This window comes from Apostichopus japonicus, chromosome 12 (genome assembly GCF_037975245.1).
Source record: "Apostichopus japonicus isolate 1M-3 chromosome 12, ASM3797524v1, whole genome shotgun sequence".
Lineage (NCBI taxonomy): Eukaryota > Metazoa > Echinodermata > Holothuroidea > Aspidochirotida > Stichopodidae > Apostichopus > Apostichopus japonicus.
The window spans coordinates 18,204,247-18,228,111 of NC_092572.1; the positions used below are offsets into that span (position 1 = coordinate 18,204,247).

At 34.9% G+C, this 23,865-nt stretch overlaps 2 protein-coding genes across 9 annotated transcripts in view; one reads left to right on the forward strand and one right to left on the reverse strand.

The window, feature by feature from the left end:
* Positions 1-23,865, forward strand: part of LOC139976836 (fibroblast growth factor receptor 2-like) — a 139,882-nt gene that overhangs the window by 9,267 nt on the left and 106,750 nt on the right. The gene's annotated exons all lie outside the window — the stretch shown is intronic.
* The window catches only part of LOC139976834 (uncharacterized), a 120,452-nt gene continuing 98,488 nt past the window's right edge, over positions 1,902-23,865 (reverse strand). The window contains exons 9-12 of one of the 3 annotated variants that reach the window (XM_071985650.1): positions 23,142-23,323; positions 22,803-22,867; positions 4,531-4,630; positions 1,902-3,882 (exon numbers count right to left, since the gene is read on the reverse strand). In XM_071985650.1, the coding sequence (XP_071841751.1) occupies positions 3,858-3,882; positions 4,531-4,630; positions 22,803-22,867; positions 23,142-23,323 (372 nt within the window). In that variant the 3' untranslated portion in view covers positions 1,902-3,857. Of the gene's footprint in view, positions 3,883-4,530; positions 4,631-20,407; positions 20,770-21,413; positions 21,514-22,802; positions 22,868-23,141; positions 23,324-23,865 lie in introns of those variants that run through there. The other 2 variants (XM_071985651.1, XR_011796292.1) reach the window with 2 other exon arrangements.

Here is a 23,865-nt window from a genome sequence, read left to right on the forward strand (position 1 = left end):
GATTTCCATACAAACTTTTAACTATGAATAAACATCTCATCTATCCAACATGAATGATGTTATGACTTACAATGTATACAGTATGATTGAAGGCACACAGAATCAAACTTAGCATTCAGTATGACTATACACACACAGTATGAATGAAGATATACAGAATAAAACTAAGCATTCAGTATGACTACACACACACAATATAAATGTAGACATACAGAATAAAACTTAGCATTCAGTATAACTACATGCATGCTTTGTGAATGAATGTAGGCTTACTAAATGAAACCGAGCATTCAGTATGACTACATACATGCATTGTGACTGTCAGCACATTTCGTAAGTTTTAGCAAAGCTTGACACACTGTTTTCAGTATTGCAATAAACAGTGCCAGTGAAGCAATCTGGACGAAACAAGCTAACAGTACGACTGTAAGCATTTGGTATGTTTGTAAATATAACGCATGACAGTAAGCTAACCATATGGTTGGAAGCATACCATATGGCTGTAAGCATACCATATGGTTGGAAGCATACCATATGACAGTAAGCTAACCATATGGTTGGAAGCATACCATATGACAGTATAAATACTGTCATGTGGCGAATATCGCCTGTAGCTCGGTAAAGATGGTAACATCGTTGTCCATGGGAAACATTACTTGGTAGGCTATTTCGGAAGCCTAGCTCCACTCAAGTAAATGATTCAGATACTGATTGGAAACAATACATAGAATAAATCATATGATCGTTAGTAATGGATGATTCCTTTTCCAGAACTAATTTGCCTCTATTAAACTACTCAAAGAGTTGCAAACCTCGGGGTCACACGTGATGGGGATGTGATCCATGATTAGTTCGATATCACCTACTAAGTGTGTATAGGTTCTACTACATTTCGAAGTACTTATACGTCGGATTCTAGTAGCCACATGTTGTTGCTTGGACACGATATGCCGTTGTTCTACCGTGAGATTGGGGTCCACCTCGCTTAAGCTTTGGCTGACTTGGGGTCGTCTGGTTTTCTTCTTGATGTCTAGAATTCGTTTGATTTTTTCCGATTATGTTCAGTTAAATTTTACTTCATGCATCAATATAGTAATCTAAATAAAAATATAATAAAACTGTTAGCAAACTGCTTATCCACTAGAGAGCCTGTGTAAGCACAATATAATAAACTGTAAACATCATTTCAGTATTCAATTATATGTAACGTTGTGTCTTGATTGAATATTTTACGTCACTTTATCCCATCCTGGTGCCTCTCAGTGCGATCAGCATGGATTATCTAATCATCATAGATAATATAAAACCACTGAAGCATTCCTTTATGGGTATATGCACTAGATGCATTCATTAGTTTTACACCCACGTTGATCGAATGTTCGCGGTATTTGAAGGCCCAATGTAGTTTTCTTTGCTTGTGACGCCTGCAAATGTTAACGTGAGAATGGCAGTTACAGCATGGTACCAGGTGCTCTTATAAATACAAACATACATAGATAAACGGATTGATAGCGTTGATGGATTTCAGGATTAATATATCATATATAATATATAAAAAGATGAACGTATAGATAACGTTGATGGATGTCATGTTTAAAATATAATATATAAATAGATGAATGGATGGATAATGATGATGGATAACAGGATTAAAATATAATATATAAATAGATGGATGGATGAACAATGTTGATGGATTTCAGGATTATTATATAATATATAAAAAGATGAATGCATAGATAACGTTGATGGATATTAGGATTAAAATATAATATATAAATAGATGAATGCATAGATAACGTTGATGAATATCAGGATTAAAATATAATATATAAATAGATTGATGGATGGATAACGTTGATGGATTTCAGGATGATTATATAATATATAAAAAGATGAATGCATATATAACGTTGATGAATTTCAGGATTATTATATAATATATAAATAGATGATTGCATAGATAACGTTGATGGATTTCAGGATTATTATATAATATATAAAAAGATGAATGCATAGGTAACGTAGATGGATATTAGGATTAAAATATAATATATAAATAGATGAATGGATGGATAACGTTGATGGATTTCAGGATTATTATATAATATATAAAAAGATGAATGCATAGATAACGTTGATGGATTTCAGGATATTATATAATATAAAAATAGATGAATGCATAGATAACGTTGATGGATATCAGGATTAAAATATAACATATAAGTAGATGAATGGATGGTTTACGTTGATGGATTTCAGGATTATTATATAATATATTATGAATAAACTGAGAAAGTTTCATATAGTTTTCTCTTCCTTATTCTCTTCAGGGTAGTTCTCGTCTTCAATGGTATGCTCCCGGGACAGGTTTCAATCATTAATATGTTGAAACCTCTGGTCGTAAGAGCTTTTTGTTTTGGATGTCTTTTCGTTAGGCAAATTCATTTTTAGCAGAGCTGTTCAAATTGATTCTAGACTGGCGACCATGGTGTGGTCGACCTTTATATAATATAACATTGAATTCAACATTTTCCTTCAACCGATTTGGTATGGTGCGGACTTACATCAAGTATTGTACACATGCCTATACATACACAATTCGTTTATTTTGTTATAAGTATACGAATGCACACCTAAACCTAATAAAGAATAACGAACCCATTATATAGATATGATAAACGGTTAATCAACAGTTATAGTAATTACCAACATAATAAACATAGTTTAAATTATTTTAATTAAATAAGCTATTTGATCTCTTAGTGATTACATAAATGAGTAACTCAAACGGAGTACTGAATTACTCATTAACATTAAACGGTCTTTATATTATTAACTTAGTTCTGCAGTTATTTCTATCTTCAGGGAAACTCCTTTTGAAAACTTGGATGTATAGAGCATTGAATCAGCAATTCATATCCAGCCGGTTCTTTCACAGACCAAATGTTGTTGTTGTTCGATAGTGTGACCAAATTCATAATGTAGACAATATATCGAGGATGCAAAGCTCCCAAATTGTTATTCGTTTATTGTCTAATCACTGATTATTGCAGATAGTCCTTGATTAAGACCTGTCCTCGGACAGACCCAGATAGTCGAATGAGGTTTCCAAATCTACGTGACTCTTTGGAGCAGTTTATTAAAGGAAGATTATAGGTATTAAGGGATATATCCTTCATGTATAAAAGTGTGTAAAGGGGACAAACTTCTAAACTGCGATATTATAACTACATTTAAGTAAATACCATCCACATTTATAGAATTTCATGTTTTCCCCGGTTTACACTTAAGACATTATTATCGGTGTCGGCATATTTCAGTCATGCATAATTTTGTCATATGATTGATGCAAAAATATTATATTATTGCAAGTGATAGACTAAAACCATCATAAAGCTGCACGATACTTTAAAGTAGCCCACTTAAATTAAGTAAAAGTAACTTATGTTTCACTTTTATATTCAAACACCACCAGCTAACCTATGATTAGGTAGGATATTAATTTAAAGTATACTAATACACTTTAAGTTGGAATAATGTTTATCACGTTTGTTCACAGGTCGCCAGCAAAAATACAGTCAATCGATATATCCTTGGGGTTTCTGGTTAACACACATCTCTGGTTTTAATGAGTCTTATCTGTGTTCGTCTCACTTTGGTCACCACCTCCCATTGTCATCCAAATTTGTGTAAAAGTTAAGTCCGGCAAGAATTATTATGGTATTATTGGGAACTGATTGTTTTATTTGTTCATTTCCTGTTGAAATGTCCAATATGGTTCACCAGTAACCCGTTATCGAGATGGGGGCATTCCACAGCACTCCATATATTTAGACAGGTCTTCTTGCCATCATTTACCTAACAGCTGTAAGAAGTTTCCTGAAAGATAAAAGAAATCAATAAATATATGCCAACATGCTTTCTCGTGAGTCAACTAGGTCCTTAATTTAAGCTTACACGAGGTGACACTGTTTTATATATGCTATTAAAAATGACAACTTCGTTTAGGGAGTTCGTTCACCTAGGTACCAACATATAAACTACTGATCAATTTATATTAATTTCCAAGGTTTGAATCAAAATATTGTATGGTCATATGAGATTATAAAATATTGTTACAATCAATATCACATGAATTATTATAAGTAATTAATACAGCGATAATTGTAGGTATCTTGTGAAGATTATCCTATTGCAATAACTCCAAGTAACACTTTGTATCACATATGCAATGGCGTCATTAGTTCAAATTATGTTTCTGATACCTCAAACTTACGACAAGGAAAAAAAAAACCTAATCACCGTTCAGTTATATTTGCAATCCAATTGAATAAGTTGTACAGAGCTAAAATATGTAAAATGCACGCTTATATCCATTTACTTAAACGAAGGAAGTAGACGTAAACTATTCTAAAAGCACTGTTTGGGCATGTAAGGTTTACCTTCATGACATCATTCCCTCATTCTACTCTGATTCGTGTGCGGTATAGAATACCATAGCAAAACAATGGTTACCCACATATTTACCCTTTAGCAATAGCTGTTATGGCTGGTTTCTTCCAAGTCCCGCTTCCGAGGTCCAAAATATAGTCGTTTCCTCTGTCGCTTCCGTCAGCATTATATGCAACTGAAACACAACATCGATCAACAACAATTTCACATTTGATATCACTTATCAGTATAGCTGTTGCACCTTTCAAAGTCGGTAAAAATAACATATGCAGTCATAATATAGTAATTGTAGTAACTACAATTAAATAATTAATAAAGATTGTTGGAAATACATCATATGTTACCTGTTCATTGTTTTATATTAATTTGTTTTCCAATAAGAAATTGCCATTTTATATATCCATCTTATATGTCAATAATACGTCATGCTTTTATGTGTTTACAGTATGAACTGATCTTACAGACTAATTGGTCGTGTGGGTGTGTCTAAACCACCGGTGAACTTGCTTCACGCGCTTTCATACATATGTACGTACATCGGCAAAACGGCAAATATTCACATTACATGCATTCTCCAAATCTGACATCAGATATGGCTGTATGATATTATAAACCTTGCACCCAATCCGATGTTTAAGTCACTCTGTTAATCTTAGACAAAATGGACAATGATTTGTTAAAGAAACATACATAAACAAATGTTGCATATCGTTCAAATGTGATTAACATTTCCTATGCATAACGTAGGCTACATGTGTATGCATGCTGGTTGAGGAATAACGAAACGTGCATTGTTCGCATACACACATTGTAGACGCATATTGTACGCTGTCGCGTGCCTCGTGTATGTCATTGAATTCTTCATAGAGTGAAACACGGTGAACAATCTTTATTAAGCGTCTGTGTGGAAAGTGATTACGGTAAGTTGTCCTTTCCTTTTGTTATGAAATTTTCAGGCAATCACATCGCATTATATTTAAAAATATAATAAAAATTGTGATAAGAAATGAATAACTCGCAATTCAATTTATTAATGTGCGAATCAGTTAAATTCACTTTAAATTTAGTCGTCTATTTGAAATGGAAATGTATCCGTTACTCATGACTTTGTTGACACGCAATATTGAACACTACTTAATTTTAACGTTACAAAAACGGTATTAAACGTTCTTAACTCTTAAACTTACTTTTAAAAGGGCTCCCTTTTATGCCTCTGCAATCAACCTTTGCAGGAACATTGCTTTTCAGAAATCTACAAGAATGAATGATAAATAGAACACAGAAAAAAAAAACGGTTGGTCGAAAGTTAGGAATGGAACTTGCTTTCTTACTTTCCGTAGTAAATTACAAAATAATATAGTTAATCATACTATGAAGCTACTAAGTAAGGCACAAGTTACTCGACCAATTGTCCATTGTGTTAGCTAATATTTGTTGTCGATATATTCTTGTCACAACCAAAACTGAAGGAAGACTAATGATAAAGTTAATTTTTCTTACCGGATCCGTTTGTTGACATTTGTATTCTTCGCCCACAAAATAATTTTCAAGAACGTTCTTTCTTCATTGACGCAGAATATATTACGCAATTCAAAGTTGTCGACCGTAGGTAACGTCAATGACAGCAGGAAATCCAATGGGCACTCTGCACCGATAGATATTGAGTCAAAATGTAGCTGCAAAAAAAAATATTAATACCAATTTAATAAAGCTTCGACCAACTGATGATGGAATATTTCACATGAAAATGTATAAATCTATTATAATAAAGTATTCCTCTCACGACATGGTATTAATATTTGTCATTGGTTTGCAATACAATGTGTGTCTTATTGTGTGTGTTATTAACAACTTCATCATATATACACTGATCGATAACCGGTATATAGGTGAATCAAAGCATAGCTGAAAAGAAATGAGATCAGTCGTCAGTTAAACTATTCTCTGCATACATGCCACATTCCCAATAACAGAGATGGTCAATAAAATCAATACGGTACTATACTAATTCCAGTAAAATGTATGTATGTATGTATATATATATATATATGTGTGTGTGTGTGTATACTGATTGGAACTTTCTTTGTATTTAGTCATCTTTGATGGACTCTCCTTTGGCTGACGGATAAATGAAACAAACCATCATGTGACAGAGAACTTTGTCTAAAGGTGATGCTGTAGGCAGTTGCGTATAAAGGAGGAACTGGGCACTTTGCAATGGAAATCGCCTCCAAAGAATATTCCACGTCTAAATCATAAAAGAGCTTGGGTTTGCAAATAGCTTGATTTAGCACCTCTTTGATATGCCGCTTTCAGGGTTTATCAGGTGGGGACAGGAGGTCGTTTGAGTATTCAATTTTACGAGAATGAAAGGAAAATTTACACAAAGTACTGTAAATTATGGATAACAAGGAATTCCTACAGCCATTGATCTATTTTTTTAAACTAATCATCCAATAGTTTTAATATGCTTTATTTAATATTATCGAAACTTTTTTTTATAAAGTGCAAACATTTGGATTGTATGCTATGGCACCCTTAGTTTTGTATCTGCATCTCCTAAAATGTTTTTATCCAGTGATATTATGCTGAGCGTTAAGTTAGATTGTGACGTATTTTCTTTATATGTAATGAAATAAACGCCACACAAAACCTATTGAGAAGCACTTATAAACATTCCTTCTTGTTGTTCCCTATTAAAAAGATAAATCTCTATTTTCAGTGTAACAAAAACAAATGACACGTTGGAGGTGCCATTTGACCTGCAATTCTAGACTAGCCGAATTAATATTATGTTTTGGACCGGACGGTATAGATTAAAAGAAGCCATCTAGATATTTAGATGAATAAGCAGGCCTGTTTTGCTTAACTAACTAAACGTCTATTACAGGTACTAGCCGATTCGCCGGCAATGATACGAATTCAGCGGTTTTATAATTATTTCAAGGTAATGACCCGTTGCATTTTGCTTTTCACCTCTTTATCGTGAAGGACAGGTTATTACTTAGTCGCGCAGTTGTTGTGTGTAGAAAAGAAGTTATCCGAAACAGCAAACATTCCTGCCACAACCAAGCTGATTCTTTGTATGCCCCATTAATTACCTATATTTTAGAGACTAGTGTGCTTTGGTGTGGATGAAACGTGTCTTTGACAGAAAGGGCCCGTGTACCACTAATGAAGAATGCTATTCAATAAAACTATGCATTAAAAAGAAAGTTACACTTATAAGTCTACACGGTTACTAATTACTTATATCATTTTTGAGCACTGAGCCCGCAGCAGACACGTGGAGAACATTTAGCAGAAGCTTCACACTGCATGTAAAAGTGTAGAAAACTGTCACTGTGGTCCAAGTCTAAGACACCCCTCCCCATACACCCGCACAATGATGTATTTTTAATGTGAACAAATGTTATCAATGACATTGGTATTGCATTATTTAGGCATTGTGTAAATTCCAATAAAACAAACTCAGAGATAATTTCCTGGAGTTGTTTGGACAATACGATTAATTCACGCGTTAAATACTATGGCACTACACCAACAGTGAAATCAAATACACGGTTATATAAGTATCCAAATATTGTCGAGATCCCAGTGTGCCCCTGCGAAGTGTCAAGGGTTAATCAATTTGGTACTAAGATGGAGATGACAAAATTTGTGAAAAAAAATGCATTGAAAGATAAACAACATGACAAAAAATATACAAGGTAACATCGCTAAGTGTAAATTAACCTCCACCAGCTTTGTATCGATTAAGCCTTTTGGTGACTTCTGAATACATTTTGTAGATAACAAAATACTGAACTTACATTTGAACGACGGCACTTCACCATAAACAGTCTAAACGCATTCTGATGGTATTGCTCGTCTAATCGCACAACTATGATCTTCAAATGTGACATATATTTCTGCAAAAGTTTCGACGGTTTGACAGATTCTGCTTTAAATTCCTTATCAAGAATACCCTCAAAGTTTTCCGATTCGTACATGCAATCTGTTAATGTATTCCAGCATCCATTTAGCAATAAGAACTTCAATGCTTCTTCTCTCTTTGTGGTTGTAGAAATGCCGCATATAAACCGTAAGATTCGGGAACGTCTTATATTTTCTTCTATCTCGTTGGCTTCTAAAGCTTGTAAGATCTTCTGTAAAAAGTATAAATCCTTCGAAACAATGTATTCCGCAATGAAGAGCTCTTGGATATATTCATGAGAGAACACATTGTAGTCTGATTTTGACATGCCAACACTATGCAACGCTTTGATAGGTTTTATATATCCAATGGATTGAGCCATTTCTATTTCATGAGCTTGAAGACGTTCTTTCTTCAAATCTGAGTTTTCAATCGATTCACCTATATCTAGATCATATTTTAAAGATGCTTTCGCGAGTTTCGTACGTAACTGTGGTAGCTGTGTTAATTTAGCTTCGTTACCCCGCTTCTCCAGGAACCTTATGTCGAGGCAAGTGATGATTGAACTAACTAATGAAGACATCTTGTTCATGTTCAACTCATTGATTGCCCCATTGATTGCGAGTAGCTTTGACATTATGATATGAATAAACATAACCATATACATCGGTGTGTCTCTGAAGATTTGCACTAAATCATTTTGGTCTAAGGTAAAAATTGTTTTCTTTATTATCTCTTCGTCATTTTCTTCACTTGTTTCTTTATTTTTTGGAACGTCTGATGAATCAATTGAACCATCTTTGTGAATTATTCTTTTCTCACACGGCTTCAGTCTTTTGTAATAATCCAATGTTTTACGGACGTATGTTTTGATTTCGTCTGCATTGAATCCTAATATCTGCACTTCAACGTATGGCTTTCCGTAAATGCACTTTGACTGATCTATCTTACGTGATGTAACCCATAACCTCAGATGTGGGTATTGACTCAACATGGACTCGTTCAATAAACGTTTCACTGAAATATCACCAGGTGACACAACATGTGTACTGCTAGTCTTTTCGTGTTGGCTTATTTCGTCTAATCCATCCAGCAGTAGATGACATTTTCCTTTCAGTATAATGTCACACAGTTGTTCACGTGAGATATTCATATCTCCTGGCAATGTTTTATGTAATTGTTCTCCAATACCGGCATTAATGTCGATTCCTGTCAGCGGCAGGATAAAAAGCATTTCTTTCTCTTGTTCATTTGGTTTCTTCTTTGACCATTGACAGGCTAAATACTGACGAAGTGTTGCCTTCCCATGACCAATATCTGCAATAAACAACGCCCTCTTTATGTTTTGAGAGACCTTTGGATCCAGCAATGATGTGCTGGTCTTGGTTTCTGTGGGGCGATTCGGATAAGTTACATGACATATAGTGTCAGTGTAGAGTTCATCGATGAGAACCTTCTCTCCCCATGGCAGTGGTTTTATGTAGCTCATCGATTGATATCGATCTTGAAGATGTTTTATCAACTTTTCCATTTCTCCTTGAAACAAGAAGAGTCACAAAAAAAAATTATATGACAGGTTTAGTCTTAATTTTCATCAACATTCTGGCGAAAAGAATAACTTTTAAATGTTTGTTAAACATTGGTTACAACAAATTGATAATTTTGTTTAGGAATGTTCTCGTTGTCGAAAATAGGATTTGAATTAGTCGTGTAACATCATTGACATACTTATACGCGATTTTCGTAGCATTTCCTTAAAGGGACGATTCCCTTTTGTTGATTGTCTTGTCTTTACATGTTAAGAGAAAAACTACAATTATCAATACTGAATCATGCACTAAATACCTTTTGATAAATGAGATGACTGTTTGAGAAGAGGTTTTGTTGCATTCTGTGGACGATAGAAACATGGCACTTAAAAAAAGTTGGAAATGATAGTCTTTTCTGCAAAAAACAAATTAATTTGATGGTTGAATGTTGTTGATTACAAATTGACTATGTTGCATGAAAAATAGCGATCCGTGTAATTTAATATTTAGTAATACAAAGTCCCATTCAAAGAAACGCTATAACCAATGTCGGGAAATACAGCCTACACGTAGATACTCCCAAAGATCTAAGAACCACCACATTTATGCATGTAACTAGTAAAATCTGGCAATATATGGATTGTTAATATCTATCAACATTTTTTCTAATTGTATTGCGTATAGTTTATTTTTAACATTGTAATAAAGCAATATTCTTATAGCACAAGGAATGGTTGTTGAAAATTTAAATATCATAATATAAATAGTTATTACTATATTGATATTGCCTACTATATTGATATTGCCTACTATATTGATATTGCCTTCTGTATTAATATTACACACTATATTGATGTACGCACTATATTGATATCACACACTATATTGATATTACACACTTTATTGATATTACATACTATATCGGTTTGCACAATATGTTGATATTACACACTACATCGACATACCAATTCGAAGTTATTCTCCTGAAATTCCTTTTGGGAGTTGTCAGTCATTCCTTTAAAAGAAAAATGTTTCCAATTTACGTTTTAAACTTTTATAATTAAAAATTCCATTTCAGAGAGGACTAACATCGTTGAGACTCGTGTTGACTATGTGCAAAAGATGACTTCAGTAATGATATTCATATTCACTCAATCTTTCAGAACGTTCAACAAGCTTTATAATAAGCGGGATACAAATATATGACATATTCAAACCAAACTTTACAAAATTGTAGTTTACACAATGTAACATGTATATACAACTGTTAAAATCACAGCGGCAAATCTAAGAAGATGATTTCATTGTCTGACTGCTGAAATATTGATCTGCTTTCCAGTCCCAAAAACCGATTGAAATAAATAAAACATATAGTTTCTAGTTACGGTGATCTCTCTGTTCCAAGTTCATTATTGCTAAAGTACGAGAACTGATGTAACCACCTATAATCATCCTATGGACGTGAACACAAACACAGAAGATAGGCAGAAGGTGGGAACCACACTTTGATTTTTCTAATAACGTGAAAGCAGTGCAAATCAAATTATTTAGGTACAATAACAGAGTTAACAGTATAAATTGAGCCGGGTTTGGTGGGTTCTGGGGTTGGCGGATGTGGCGTAACAAGGAACGGTGCAGCAATGTAAATACGCCCCAAAAGGCATTTGCCCAAGCTCAACCATGGTGCCAACTGTTTCATGTTTTTTGCCACTAGATGCCCGGATATGACACTTTCTGGCTTTCTCTATAGTATTTCTCTATAGTACAGGATGTGTTTTGATATCCCAGTTTGAAAAGTATCTGGAAAGAATATATACTTTCCATATATACTTTCTTTCCTTTACTTGTCCCACTGCTCTCTGGAGTCATTCTCCAGATTTTAGTTCAGTACCGTACCCTATTTTGTCATTTGGGAGGTTGCTATCGGATTTGGCCAGTATTTCAGCAAATTTGGCAGATGAAGCATGCAACTTGGCAGCCTGGGAAGACCGTCTCTCAAGGGGTGCACGGTAAACCGGTGCAGTGACTGGCGAGCAACGTTTGAAAATTAAACCAACAAAGTACAATTTATTTTATGATCACAGCTGTATACGCAAAGGCGACACGTATATCCGTTAATGTACACTTTTATTGGAGGGTTGTCCAGATTGTTTTGTTACAGTAGCACGATTATGCATATCGAGCTGTGAATGCAAAATGTACGTAACTATAGTACGTACGAATATATACTGCTGCATTCCAAGGAAGATAATGACATTACATTTAAATATGCAAAACAGATATCTCAGAGAGGAACTTCATATTGATGTTGGGTATTAATGTTAAAATATTTACCTGTTGTATTAAAATCAACCGTTAACAAAGCATTCATATCTGCCACAAATAAATAAGGTTCTTGGTTTACGTGTAAGCACACCAATTTACAAATACACAGACGTTTTGTCATGATTCTTTTGTTTATCTTGTTTTTGTCGTAACATGAATATAGACGCACTGCTGTGGATGTATAGTTAACGTACTACTTAGAAATTATCATTAGAAATAATTAACATATGTCTAAAATTATCTAAATGGTAAGAGTAATATATATATATATATATATATATATATATATATATAAATTAATATGGGACAATTCCTTACCTTTTCTACATACAGTAACACAGACGATAACGACCATAAATATCACTACCGCTGTCACGACGAAAGCTACAACAATTACTAATCTCAAATCATCGAGGAAAGCAAATATTTCTTCATCCTTCGCTGTGGCGTCAGTGAGTGTGTCGGTGGTTTGAATGCATGGTGCTACAAGGAATTAATTATCGAAAAACAAGGTTCAAGTTGCTATTTCTTGTTGTCGCTTTGTTAACATTTTATTTATGTATGTTGCCATTCGGACTTGAGTACTAAGTGAGTACTAAATTAATGCATTTGGCATTCAACTTAACAAACCAAGTGCAAAAGGAAGAAAAAATTGGCCCTTGACATTCAGTCAGTTGATGTCACATGGGAAATACATGTCTATATATATATATATATATATATATATATATATATATATATATATATATGTATATATATATATATATATATATATATCAGTTGACCTTATGAGTATACCTTATTCATTATTTGAAGTGAATAAAGCACAATATTAGAAGACCATTTGTGGTCAGTCATATCAAATTGGGCAAGGAAGCACTAGGCCTATAGCGTTCTGGTTAATATACAAAAAGGTTTCATACAAACGTTTACCTGAATTTAGATCAATAGAGCTGTCCTTAATGCCGAATATGTTACTTCCAACGACAGTGCATCTCACTGATAGTTTTGAACCACAAGTATCGGTCGAAACCTCCATGTAAGCAATAGTATCAAAAGTATCCGTATCTGTATTATGCCGGACGGTAACATTGTAGAGGTCTTCATTTTCAGTGATTATGCTGACGTTTACTTGAGGACGAGCACCAAGGACACTGCAAGATACATTGTGGTTGGTCTTTGCGTCAGAACTACAGTAGCAGGAATCACAAAGGGACACCACCAGACATTCTTGATGAGGCTTATCTGCGACGAAAAATTAACAAATAGTACCTTAAAGCTTCATTATGCATCAGTTATATCATTCAAATCAGCATTTATTTGTACGACGCTTAAGCGACCACAATATTGTTGGAGAAACCCGAAAGGGATTATTATACAACTTACACGTTGGCTGGCTTACAATTGAACATTTTAACTCAAATGTGGTATCTATAATGATCAACACAAACTAACTGATTCTTAACTTTGGAATGTTGTTTGTTACCATTGTAAAGCAAGATAATCACACCATTAATATGTATTATTTATGCAAACTTCCCTGCCTGTAGAGACTATTTTTTTAATGATTCGGCGTTACAGTAACTTGTCGATGTAGAATGAGTTAATAATCAAGGTACTCGTGACAATCCACAATGTAATATTTTAATATTTGAAGAAAATTTGCCTCAGTGTACGTTTTCATTCGTCATCAGACAAGATGCGATTTATATAAACCATTTCTTTCATTCAGGGAAATACACTTACTTAAAAGTTCTAAGCGAACAAAAGCTTCTTCGTAGATTCCATCTTTGTCAAAACTTAAGAGCTTGTATAAACCACAGCGCTCTTTCACTACGTCTTTGATCAACAAAGCTCCTGTCTCCGAAATGTCATAGTTTCCTTCTCCAGATTCTAGGATTACTTTCTGCTTGTTCTCAAGTTTTACAAGGGGACTTTCAAACGAGGTTTTCTCACTGTACCAGTATACATCACTGAAAAATCTTAGCTGACAATCTATAACGACATCTTGGCCAAATGTGGCATACTCCTTCTCATTGCAATGTAGGCCATGTGCTGATAAAAAAGAATATTTTGCAAATGTTATAATATGATAGCGTCTTATATCATGGATTTGGAAGACATGTCAACGCCTAAAGCCAAATTTCATCATACAATAGCAGCCTTCTTCGATGCAGAAAAATCCTTCGACAGAATATGGCACGAGGGTCTACTACTCAAAACCAGAAAGTATCATTTCCCGGCCAAATTTACAAGATGGATTGCCAGATTCCTGTCTCATCGAATCATCAACTTCAAAATTGGTTAATCACTCTACTCACTACTACAACTCACCAACGGTACGCCCCAAGGAAGCATCATCAGCCCCATCCTATGCATCCTGTACGTCGGCGACACTCCTCACCAAGACAACGCCTGCATCAAATTTAGCAATATGCTGATGAATTGGGCCAGCCACAACCAGACAACCCAATACACAACTGGTGTAACAACTGGAGAATGGAACTCAACCCAACCAAGTCACAGATTCTCCACATTGCCAATCACAACAGATAAAGGAGGCACCCACAAATTGAAATTGGTGGGGGTCAAAGTCATTTGAGCTCAAGATAAATTAACACCTCAAAATTGAATCATGGATGAACTCATGATTGGTGTGTAGATTAAATCTGTGATGTCAAATGTTGTTTCCGGTCAACAAAAGCTTAAAAACCTTGCTCACTAGGTAATTCAGATACTGAAACTAAGTATGTGGTAAGTATACAAGAACTTTATTACAATTGAAGTTCAAAGTTCATTTGCCGTCAACATAGGTCTGAAAAATTTGTAAACATGAAACCAAGAAAGCTTTGATAATATTGAGGCATCATATGTAAGTCCATACTATGTGGATACACAACACTTTCGCTTTTTGCGGTCAAAGTTTATGTGAGATTGACATAGCTCAGTCTGAACACCTGTTTTTCAGGATGACACGTAACTTGGATGCACCTTATAGCTGTCTCATATGGATCCACCCTCTTACGTACAAGAACCTTGTGTGGAGTTACATCAACGTTTTCATGTCAAATTTAGCGAGAAAACACCAGAGGGATGGGGGAGGGGATTTCTTCTGTTATAAGCAATATATATTACAATCACTCATGTACAAAGTATTGTAAATCGGCTTTCTTGTTTATTAATAAATGATTTTTGATTGGATTAATGCTTTATGCATTATAAAAACAATTTTTTCATTTGCTAACGAAATATACATATATTGAATTCTAATACATAACTAAGTTGAACAATGTTCAGTTAATCTCACCTAAACTTAGTATCATCGATACCTCTAGAGACAAAATAATCGTTGTTATTTCCATCCTTGCTTCTTCGATTGCTGTCAGTATAAAGCTGTAATGGAAAAAGATGGAAAAAGATCGCCCGTAATACATCGCTACAAGATACACATTTTGTCTTAATTTAATTTTTTTCAGTAAATAGTTATGAAGAATTTGATGATAACAAAACAGTTTGATACAAACATCTCATGAAATGTTTTAATCATCACTAAAAATCACTAAAATTTAATGTGTTTATATTTTTATATACATATAAATATTCTAGTTATGAGACATATCCATAGACATAATGGCTATTAATTGTGTAGACTATTTAGGATGTGAAATGCAAGTACCATTTTTTCACTGTACATTTCTGTCAACTGCCTAGTGTACATACTTCCATAAAGCAAGTTCAACGTTTACCTTGTGCACCATATTCACCAGGGGTACATCCCAGGTAATATAAACACGATCGACGGCAAAACATCAAGTTTTTATTCATTCGTTCTTATTTGTTTCTTTATAATTCTTGTTTAATTTAGACTTCCAATTACCCTTAGTTAAGTTGTTATAACGCCATTGGTGTTGATGGGAAACAGAACTGCAGTTCCCTGGTCGATCAGTGAATGAAATGGCGTTATAACAAAGTACTGCAGATACATAGGCCTACAATAAGTCGTCGGCCATTTTGTATCGTTGACGGTCACACGATTACAATCGGTTACTGCAACTCATACCTTCATTTAAGGCATTTTAGGGAACAAGAATAACCAGTCTTATCGAACTTTGAGTCTTGTCAACACTATCGATTATATCATTATATCAATTCTAATAAATATGACGTGAATTATGATGAAAACAAGAAAATATTATTCGAGACTGCTGCTTACCTAAAAAATACCAGCCGTGATATTGTGACACGTATAGAGAAGCTATGCGTTGGGTAATGATATACTTACATCGACTTTAAGTACTAACGCTACTTATCTTTACCAACGTAGTGGTTACAAAGGTCGTTCGACTTAACTCTATTTGTTGTATTCTGAACATATGATTATCATTGAATATTAAATCTAGATCTAATGGGAGTGGTGTTCAAAGGTTGGTTTGTTGTTTGGTAATGATAATATTAATGTGTGACCTACATCTCAAAATTACACGAGCTGTAAGATCATGTGCCTTTTCTGTTTTCCCTTATAAGTAAGATGTTTTTCCCTTTTCGTTCTGTTTAAAGAATAACCGGTTGACAAAAAAAACAAAACGACCGAGTAACTTTCAAACTTAAGGTTAACCATTCATAGATTTTAAAGAAGGAACAAACTTCTAGATTATTTTTTACTGCACATGTGGAAACGCTGTCGCATTTGTTATCTTGTACTAATCGACGATCTGTAAGTAAAGTAAAATGCACAAGTGGATTAGTTAATATGTGTCAGTATATTCTAAGATAATATTTTAGCATGTACCACAATCAATCATTGTATTGAAATGAAATATTGCAACATGAGTTATACGAAGAAATACAAAGTCCAACACTATATATGGATATTTAATATCAATGAATTATACTACCTGTGAGGTTAATTTGATATTTATAATCGTATCTACCCAGGGTCATAGCCTCATGGCTTATGCTAGAATAAAGCATGGAACTGAAGTGAAACTAACTAACGAGTACTACTTTTGTTAGGTACCAACAACCAATGTATTCCTTTGCTTAACAAATACATGTAATTGACGATACCTCGTGCTCTTGAAGGGTTATTGATGTCTAACTTCCTTGTTTCGAATTCAAGTTGATTAATGTAATTGAAAGATAAATTAGGTTTTAATAGTAATATTCCATTCCAATGCACATTATAACCTTGGTGTCATAATTGACATATTTTTCTTCCCTTTGTATTTAATTCTCTTCATTTTTTGGCAAAAATGAAACCAAACTGACCTCGATGTCCCCAACTTCTGGCACTCTGGTGATTTCGGGTCACGACTTACTTGCAACATCACTCTGGAAAAGCCAATGGATTCTAAATGTAGCCAGTTTTTACGATTAATGTAGAGAAAGTGTTGTAGCCTAACATCAAGAAAATATGTCCCCTTCATATAGCTGCATTTGTAAAACAAAAAAATCAGACTATACCTGTATATCTGTGGTATTTCCTTAATTTAACCCTCTTTCAGATGCTGAATTCTATTGAGTTGAATATAGTTTTCTTTCAAAGATCGAACTGTATAATATAAGCTTACGCTACAATGTTCAGGTGCGTATCCGGGGGGGGGGGCGTTGGGGGCGCGCGCCCCCCGGGTAAGAAATAGAGGAGAGGGGAAAAAAAGAAGAAAAAAGGAAAAAAGAGGGGAAAAAAAGAGGAGGAGGAGAGGAAGGGAGGGAAAAGAAAAAGAAGAAAGAGAGAAAAGGAGAAAAGAAGGGAGTAAAAGAAAACGCCAAGACACCGGGAAGAGAAAGAGGAACAGTGACATCATTACAGCGCTGATCACTATTATAAACACATGGCAGGGTAGCCAGTGACGGATCGAGGATTTCGGAAGGGGCATGAGCCTCACCCTACCCCTTACACCGACCACTCCATTTTTGACGTTTCCATTTATCCTCTCCCACGAATGTATCTATGTACTATATATGGTCTATCATAACGCGTGTGTGTGTATGGACGCCTTAAACAATTGTGCTATGTAACCAACTGTGGCGGGTCCCGAACTCGACCGAGTCGTCGGGGAACATGACGCATTTCGGGAAGGAGGCGACCCCCCCCCGAGCATATTTGTTTATGATATCGCTAGTCATTTCAAAATAGAAAATGCTTAGATGCATCTTTCAAGACCTGGAAAGTGTAATTTCCAGCGATCTGGGAGCCATTTTCGGACAAAATTTTCTTGTACGCTTCGCGCCAAATCATAGTGGCGCTACGCTAAGATAGTTTGACTCTTCGCCCTTCCCTTGGCATATTCTTCGCTACGCGCCTGTTCGAATTTGTAAAGCAAACAGCAGATATCAAACTGCCGTCGTGTGTAGTCAAAGGCGTAGGGGCCCAATTTAATTTGGGTGCTGTAACGACTTGCCCGAAAAATATAACCTAAATTTTTCGTCAATAACATATACAAGCAACGGTTATTACATCGCAAGCCATCGTATACCATACGGTCCGTGAAAGTTGCGCAGTATACCGCGGGATGCTAATGTAAACGACGAAATGTCTTATGTAGATGGAGAAAAGCATGGAGGTCCAAATATGTCAAATTCTCTTTTACATTAGTAATGGCGAATTAGTCGGCCAAGCATAGAACTTTATTGTAATTATCAAGGACATATTTTGTAAACTATTCATTTCCTTTAGCTACATCATTGAAATTTATTTTTCTTTCAGTAGGTGCCCGAAAAATTCAAAGTATATTGCCCGAATTTTCAGAAAAAAAATATTTGGTTGGGGTGGGGGGCTGCAGACACCCCGCCTCCTACGCCTATGTGTGTAGTGTTCGGTGTCGGAAATACCTGCTATTTTTTCATTTCCTTTAACCAAGTTTTATAATAGCCGTTATAAGAGGTTTTAATATTTCTACACCAATAAATTAATGTGTCTTTGAAGAAAAGTCACCCAGGATAGTGGAGTAACCGGCGGGGTGGGGTTCCCAGTCAAATGTCTCGCTCGCCCCAACCCCTCAGCCCAATGACATTGGTATTCCACAGAAACTTTCAAAATTAATTAACATAAACTTGTCCAATCTTTTTGTGGGTACATGCACCAATCAAATCATGTATCTTATCCTCCACATTACATATTGCATTAATACTTATCAGCTTTATTACAGCTTAACTACAGCTCATCGTCACACTATAGAATCGCAGTAGCCTAAATGAGAATATCACTGGATGAGAAATAATCAGGTTGATAAGAAAATTATCATTTTGACAACAATAATGTGAAATAGTGACAAACACGTTTAAAGTCTTATAAGCTAAATATCAACGTTAAATCTTGTACATTATAACAACCTTTGTAAGATTTCAAAAATGACTGAAAAAGACTTGTAATTTTATAATGATCACTTTGATAAACCTTGTGCAATGTGCTAAAGTTACATGGTCTTGCAAGGAAAATGGAATTTTTGACAAAAATTACTGTGAGTGTTAATAGTAACAGCTGTATGAATCTATTCAAACTTTTAACTATGAATAAACATCTCATCTCATCTATCCAACATGAATGATGTTATGACTAACAATGTATACAGTGTGAATGCAGGCATACTGCGTGAAACATAGCAATACCATCCACATTTATATAATTTCATGTTTTCCTCGGTTTATACTTAAGACATTATTATCGGTGTCGGCATATTTCAGTCATGCATAATTTTGTCATATGATTGATGCAAAAATATTATATTCTTGCAAGTGATATAGACTAAAACCTAAATGTAACTTATGTTCAAGTTATATATTCAAACACCACCAGCTAACGTATGATTAGGTATGATATTAATTTAAAGTATCCTTAGACACTTTAAGTTTGAATAATATTCATCACGATTGTTCACAGGTCGCCAGCAAAGAATACAGTCAATCGATATATCCCCGGGGTTTTGTTTAACACGCATCTTTCTGGTTTTAATGAGTCTTTTCTGGTTTTGTCTCACTGCCATCCAAATGATTGTACAACTTAAGTCGGGAAAGAATTATTATGTTATTATTGGGAACTGATTGTTTTATTGTTCATTTCCTGTTGAAATGCCCGATATGGTTCACCAGTAACCCCAGTGGCGTAAGAAGGTACTTTTGAGTGGGGGGCTAAAGACTGATGGCCGGCCTGGGGGAGGGGTGTAAGGGGAGGGGGTGTCCCTTTGGAAATTTTTTGCATTTCCAGGTGGCCTCAGATGCAATTTGGTGCAATATAGCACACTTCAACTCCCACTCCATTTTCGTAAAGAATTTTGCATTTTCACCTGGCCTTAAATGCAATTTGGTGCTCCAAATGAGATTTTTTTCTCATTTGGAAATGAAAAAGGGGTTTTCTGACTTGCGGAGCGGGGGGGGCGGAATGATACTTCCGCCCCCCCATATTTTTCACTGGGGGGCTGGCGCCCCCAGCCCCCCGGTTCCTACGCCCTTGAGTAACCCGTTATCGAGATGGGGGCATTCCACATCACTCCATATATTTAGACGGGTCTTCTTGCAATCATTTACCTAACAGCTGAAAGAACTTTCCTGAAAGATAAAAGAAATCAATAAATGTATGCCATCATGCTTTCTCGTGAGTCAACTAGGTCCTTAATTTCAGCTTACACGAGGTGACACTGTATTCTATATGCTATTAAAAATGACAACTCCGTTTAAGGAGTTCGTTCACCTAGGTACCATCATATCAAGTACTGATATATTTCTATTAATATTATCCAATGTTTGCATCAAAACATTGTATGTTCATATGACATGATAAAATATGGAAGTCACAATCAATATCAGATGAATTAATATTTTAAATTAAAACAGCGAGAATTGTAGGTATCTCGTGTAAGATATATCCTATTGCAATAACTCCAAGTAACACTTTGTATCACATATGCAATGGTGTCATTAGTTTAAATTATGTTTCCGATGCCTCAAACCTACGACAAGGATAAGGAAAGACAATCACCATTCAGTTATATTTGCAGTCCAGTTGAATAAGTTGTACAGAGCTAATATGTAATGCGCACGCTTATATCCATTTACTTAAATGAAGGGAGTAGACATGAACTAAAAACTCTTTTTGTGCGTATTAGATTTACCTTCATGACCTCAATCCCTCATTCTACTCTGATTTTCGTGCGGTATAGAATATCATATAAAAAGGTTACCCACGTATTTACCCTTAAGCAACAGCTGTAATGGTAGGTTTCATCCAAGTCCCGCTTACGATGTCCAAAATTTGGTCGTTTCCTCTTTGGCTCCCGTCAGCATTATATGTAACTGAAACACAACATCGATCGACAACATGTTCGCATTTGATATCACTTATTAGCCTAGCTTTTCTACCTTTCAAAGTCGGTAAATGTAGCATCTATAGCCATAATAGTAGGCCTCACTCTTGTAACTACATTTAGATAATTAATAAAGATTGGTGGAAATACATCATATGTTACCTGTACATTGTTTCATATCATATATATTTGTTTTACAATACGAAATTGCACGTATATTTCCATCTTACATGTCAATAACACGTCACGCTGTTATGTGTTTACAGTATGAACTGCTCTAGCAGCCTAATTGGTCGTACGGGTGTGTCTAAACCACCGATGAACTTTGACGCTCAACGCGCTTCCATACATATGTACGTACATCGGTAATGTGCATATTGGCCACAGTATATATACAAAGGCAAATATTCACATACATTCTCCAAATATGACATCAGACATGGTGGCCTGATATTATAAACCTTGCACCCGATGCGATGTCTAAGTCACTCTTTTAATCGTAGACAAAATGGACAATGATCTAATAAAAGTAAGATACATTCAAATGTAAAGATACTTTCAAAAGTACTTTACATATCTACTGCATAATGAAATGAGTTTACATGCTGGTTGGAGAATAACGACGCGTGCATTGTTCGCATACACGCACAGTGTATGCACATTTTATACGCCATTACTTGCGTTGTGTATTACATTAAAATCTTCATCGAGAAAATCCCCCAGGCCCTATGATCTTTCAGTAGGTTTAATCTTCAACTAGATTTTAATTTTAAAGATAATAATAAGACAGCAACATGAAAACGAAAGTTATTTATAACAAATCTTATAAGTACTAGTGCCCGATGGACAGCTATTAAGTCTTGTCTTTGGTATTTTCCTGAAATTAGACTTCCTACTCAGCTGGTAAGAAAACGAAAGGCTCCAATTATTATAAAAATGATGTAGTTATAAATATGGGTCTCATAAACAATCCTGAAACATGATGGACAATCTTTATCTAGTGTCTGTGTGGAAAGTGATTAAGAAAGAAGTCGTTTTTTAAATAATATTTTCGGACAAACAAATCCCATGTTATTGACAAATAAAATTAGAATTTTTACATGAAATGATTAACTCGTAATTGAAATTGTTGATGATTAAATTAGTTAAGTTCTTTTTAAACTTAGTCGTCCATTTGAAGTGGAATGTATCCGTTAATCAGTAATTGTTGACACACAATATTGAACATCACTTACCGTTATAAACACAGGATTAAAGTTACGTAACTGTTAAACTTACTTGTGATATTGCATTTGCTTATCCATTCGGGGTCAATATTTGCAGGAACATTGCCTTTCAAAAATCTGCAAAAATGAATAATTAATAGCACAAAGAAAATTCGGTTGGTTTAAAGTTAGGAATGCTAGCTTTCTTATCTCCTTGGCAAATTACAAATAACATTTAAGTTAGTCATATTACCTTGGCAAATTACAAAATAATATTTACGTTAGTCATACTATGTAGCCACAAAGTAAGACACACGTTACCTCAAAACTGTTCATAGTTGTTGTTGTCAATACATTCATTTGTCTTAACCAAAACTGAAGGAAGCCTTATGATAAAGATATTTTATCTTACCTAATCCGATTGGTGAGATTTGTGCTCATCGCCCACAAAATAATGTTCTCGACCGTATGACTATTTTCTTTATTGTCGTAGGAGAGATTACGCAATTCAACGGTGTCGACCATAGGCAACGTCAGTGACAGCAGGAAACCTAATGGGCACTCTGCACCAATAGATATTGAGTCAAAATGTAGCTGGTGAAAAAAGAATAATAATACCAATAAATAAAGATTCGCCAAACTCATGATGGAATATTTCACATGGAAATTGTTAAATACACTAATGCTGACGTATTCCTCTCAAGACATGGTATTAATAATTGTAACTGGTTTGCAATACAATGTGTGTCTGTGTGTTATTCACAACTTCATCATTAAGCACTGATCGATAACCGGTATCTAGGTGAATCAAAGCATAGCTGAAAAAATGGGATTAGTCGTCAGTTTAACTATTCTCTACATGCCAGATTTACAATTACAGAGACGGTCAATAAAATCAACAGCCTACTAATTCCAGTAAAACTTAATAAAACTTTTGCCAAAAAATCTACAATGCTTATAAAGGTATAGGCAAATATGTAATTTAAAGCTAAATACTTTCTTCGCTTACTAAAAGAACATTACTTCCTCCGCAAGATTTTCAAAAAGCTTAGATGGGGACAGAAGGTCGTTTGAATATCCATTTTGACGGGAATGAAGGGGAACTTTCCAAAATGTACTGAAAAGTATTGAAAACA